We start from the raw sequence: 4,577 nt of genomic DNA, 5'->3' as shown, positions 1-4,577 counted from the left end.
CGCCGCGCTGGCGGCAGGGGGCGCTTACATCGGCGGAGTCAGCCCACGCCTGCAGCTGCCCATCCTGCTCCCTGCCGGCGGCCAGGTCTTCCGGCCTAGCCACCCGTTCGAGCGCTTCGATGCCGAGTACCGCCAGCAGTTCCTGTTCGAGCAGCTGCCTGCGGATGAGGGCGGCCACTTGCCAGTGGTCCTGGTGTGGGGGGTGCTGCCGGTGGACACGAGTGACCCTCTGGACCCGCGCAGCAACAGCTCCCTGGTGAGCGACCCCGACTTCATGCCCAGCAGCCCCGACGCCCAGCAGTGGCTGCTGTCCCTGTGCCATGGAGCCCGCAATCAGAGTTTCTTCGGCTCGCAGCCACAGGGCTGGCCCACGCTGTGCTTTGTGGAGGCCCTGCAGCAGTGGATGGAGAGGCCGGCCTGCGCTCGCGTGGGGCCCGACCTCTGCTGTGGTCAGCCCGACTTCCCGTGGGCGCCAGAGCTTTTCCTGCACTGCCTCAAGATGATGGCCCTGGAGCAAAGCCCTGACGGCACCCGTGACCTGGGACTCCGCTTTAATGCCCACGGCAACCTGGCTGCGCTGGTCCTGCAGTTCCAGACCAACTTCCCCTACAGCCCTGACTATGGCCAGGTCCACCACTTCTACACCGAGGTCAGCCGATGGCTGGCAGCCGAGCTGGGTAGGGCACCTTCAGGCCTTCGCCGCGGGTGGTTCACCAGCCGTCTAGAGCTGTACAGCCTGCAGCACAGCCTGAGCACCGAGCCCGCGGTCGTGCTGGGCCTGGCTCTGGCTCTGGCCTTTGCCACACTGCTGCTGGGCACCTGGAACGTCCCCCTCAGCCTGTTCTCTGTGGCAGCTGTGGCCGGCACGGTGCTGCTCACCGCGGGACTCCTCGTTCTGCTTGAGTGGCAGCTTAACACTGCTGAGGCCCTCTTTCTCTCTGCCTCCGTGGGCCTCTCTGTGGATTTCACCGTCAACTACTGCATCTCCTACCACCTGTGCCCACACCCAGATCGCCTGAGCCGCGTGGCCTTCTCGCTGCGCCAGACCAGCCGCGCCACGGCAGTGGGGACAGCGGCCCTGTTTGCGTCCGGTGTACTCATGCTTCCTGCAACGGTCCTGCTCTATCGAAAGCTGGGCATCATACTCATGATGGTCAAGTTTGTCAGCTGTGGCTTTGCCAGCTTCTTCTTCCAGTCTCTGTGCTGTTTCTTTGGACCAGAGAAGAACTGTGGACAGATCCTCTGGCCCTGTGCCCACCTGCCATGGGATGCCGGAACTGAGGACCCTGAGGAGGAGAAGGCACGATCAGGGCCGGTGGCTCCTGGGTCCTGCTCAGAGCATTATGAGCTTCAGCCCCTGGCACGGCACCGGAGCCCCAGCTTTGATACCAGCACAGCCACCAGCAAGCTGTCCCATCGGCCCTCAGTCCTCTCGGAGGATCTGCAGCTACACGATGGTAACTGCTGTGCTCGGCCCCCACTTGCCCCTGCATCCCCAAGGGATCTGCTCCTGGATCACCAGGCAGTCTTCAGCCAGTGCCCAGCCCTGCAGACCTCCTCCCCCTATAAGCAGGCCGGCCCCAGCCCCAAAACCTGGGTCAGGCGGAACTCCCAAGAACAGGAGGCCGAGCCCCTGCAGGCCTCGCCGGAAGCTCTGGCTCACTCCCCCAAGCCCAAGGCCGAAGAGCTTCCCGACGGCCTCTGCCCCTCAGCCAGCACTCTGGAGGGACTCAGCCTCTCCGATGACACCTGCCTAAGCACCTCTGAGCCTAGCACACGTGTACAGGATTCCATGGGAGCCTCCCCAGAAGACCTGGATGACATTGGGAAGCCAGTGCCCGAGCTGGGCCAGCTGAATGGGAAGCGTGACACCCTGTGGCTGGCACTGAAGGAAACCGTGTATGACCCAACACTGCCCAACTCCCACCAGAGCACCTCCTCCTGGAAGGGCCGTGGGGGCCCAGGAGATGGTAGCCCTGTGGTACTGCCCAACAGCCAGCCAGATCTGCCCGATGTTTGGCTCCGTAGGCCCAGCACCCACACCTCAGGCTACAGTAGCTGAGGGAAGCCAGACCTGGGTGCAGAGCCCTGTCAGCGACACTGAGGCAGGGGCAGCACCGGTTGAGCCTGAAGGTATTTTCCTAAATCAACATGGAGAAGTCTCACCTTCCAACTGTGAATTTAAAACCCTGCCAAAAGTTCCAGCCTTGATCTGTCTGCTACTTACCCCCTACACCTAGAGGATTCAGTGGGGAGGGCCTTTGGAAGAAAAACGCCAGAGCTCATCTGCCCCCATGGTGCCAACAAGGACCCCTCCTCTGGAGAGAGGGGGAGGCCAGATGTGCAGCTCCAGGCATCAGGGAGGCTGACCTGACGCCCACACACCTGGCGAGTTCAGTGACTGTAAGATACCCTGGGCGCGAATCCTGCTGGGGTCCCTCACTGACCGGAAGAGCCCTTGGAACCTCCACAACCTCTTAGGTCTTGCCATCTCAATGAGTTCATCAGGATGCTGCTTCTCACTCTTCAGTGAGGATCTCTGGGCCAAATTTGGGCTAGAGCCTCTGTCCTGAACGGCCCTGTTCCGCTCACACTCCCTGATCTGACCAGAAGTTCTTCAAGGCAGAGATGGCTGCTGGGAGTGAGGCAGAAGAAAACAGACGGTCAGCCTTAAAGCATCCCAAAAGTGCAAGATCTCTCTTTGGAAGCAGGCTCCAGTGCTCTCCCCTGTTAATAAACAGTACTCATCCTTTCCATCCATGCACCTGTTGGTCTTCTCAGACTCACTACTTCATGCAGGGTGGCCTGCAGTTGGTCAGGTTCTTTTACTCCCAATTTGCAGGTAAAGACATTGAGACTAAGGCTGATTGATTTATCCAAAGTCATGTTGCCATCAAAGGCAGAGCAGTTTCCTGTTCATTCTACCACCAACATTCCAAGTTCTCCTGGCTACCTGCTTCGGGAACACTGATCCCTGGCTGTCTTGATCCCTCGCTTCTCAAACCGCCCTCCAGCCTGCCTATTCAGATGTCTCTTTGTGAATCCTGCCTCCCCTTTGAGCCTTTGTCTCCAGAGAGAGCTGTATTCTGTGCCAACCCCAGAGTTCCTTCCTCTCTCCCCTGTGTTTTCCTCTGGAATCCTTGGAGATGCCTACCCACCATGGGGCAGTGGGCTGATCTGACTCTCCAGCTCCAGAGGCTGTGCCTCTTCCATGGCAGTGAGGTGTGGAGAGGTCCTGAGGGTGAAGAGGCTGAGCAGAATACAATTAAGGCAGCAGCTCAGACCTGCCCTTTTGGGGAGTGAATCTGAAGCTGCTCCCCAGATCAGGTCCCAGTTTCTTAAGGATGGTTCTCTCTCGGGGGACACTCAGCAGACCGAAACCTGGCTTTCCTTCCCCAACACAGTCTGTCTTGAGGTTTTACCTGTGCAGCAGCTGATGACACTAGAGAGCATCAAATAGTAGCATATGGTATTACAAGGAAACTGAGTGTGGAAGGAGAATCAAACAACCAGCCTCATGAGTCCACCTTCTGGCTGTGGAAACAGGTTACATGCGCAGGCAGGCATTGGATGGGTTACTGCACTATTTCTGGAGCCCAGTACCCAGGAAGAGGAGACAAAAGGCTTCCTGAAGCTGGCAAGACTTGAGCTAGGCTAAGGAAGGCCAAGCATGTCAAACTAGAAGGGACTGTCCTGGTCATCATCAGCTCCAGAGCTTTGTACAGCCTAAGGACCCTTCTTTCACAGACCCTCCTATTAAAACATGTAGCAGCTACTCTGATGGGTGCAGGGTGGGAGACAGAGCCAGCCAGCCTTGCTTTCCACTATAGCTCTTCAGGGGCTCCGCAGAACTCCTCAGGCTGTGGTAGCCCACAGGTGGCATGAAAAATCACTGATCCAGGCCATTTTACAGATTATCTGAGAAGGGAATGGATTTTTTTCCAGGGCCAGACAGTCTGTGGCAAAGCTGGAGGTAAATCAGAGGCTGTATTTGTTCTATTCTGTCATGTTGCTGTGTTCTTGAGACCTACCTCCCACCCCAGCTAGTCTATGAAAAGTGGAGCAGGACCCAATTGAGACATAAGAATTACAGAAGAGAGAGCAGTCAGTGCAGCTGTCCCTCAGTATCCAAGGAGAATTGGTCCCACCAAAATCCAAGGATGCATAAGTCCTTTGTGTACAATGGTGTATTTGCATATATCCTACGCATATCTTCTCATATTTAAACTGTCTCTAGATTACTTATAACATGTAATATGATATATATGCTGTGTAAATTGTTGTTATACTGTACTGTGTTGTTTAGGGAATTATGACAAGAAAAAGTCTGTGTGTTCAGTTCTGATGTGATTCTTTTTTCCACTAATATTTTTAGTCAGTCCATAGATGCAGAACCTATGATTGATATGGAGAGTTGGCCATATAAATTAGCTTCTTGCAAGACAATTAACTCCTGGCTGGGCATGGTGGTGCATGCCTGTAATCCCAGCACTTGGGAGGCTGAGGCAGGAGGATCGCTGGCAGGATCACTGTGATTTCGAGACCAGCCTGGGCTACATAGTGAGTTCCAGGTCAGT

General features: G+C 56.2%; 1 protein-coding gene across 1 annotated transcript in view; it reads left to right on the top strand.

The window, feature by feature from the left end:
- The window catches only part of Disp2 (dispatched RND transporter family member 2), a 17,576-nt gene extending 13,230 nt beyond the window's left edge, over nt 1-4,346 (top strand). The window contains exon 9 of the mRNA XM_010625034.2: nt 2-4,346. Coding sequence (XP_010623336.1) covers nt 2-2,062 — 2,061 coding nt within the window. The 3' untranslated portion in view covers nt 2,063-4,346. The remainder of the gene's footprint in view (nt 1) is intronic.
- The last annotated feature ends 231 nt before the right edge of the window (nt 4,347-4,577 follow it).

The sequence above is a fragment of the Fukomys damarensis genome, unplaced genomic scaffold, assembly GCF_012274545.1.
Source record: "Fukomys damarensis isolate Sample0158 unplaced genomic scaffold, DMR_v1.0_HiC HiC_scaffold_17, whole genome shotgun sequence".
NCBI lineage: Eukaryota > Metazoa > Chordata > Mammalia > Rodentia > Bathyergidae > Fukomys > Fukomys damarensis.
Note: the sequence above shows the minus strand (reverse complement) of the source record. Positions and strands in the feature narration are given on the sequence as shown.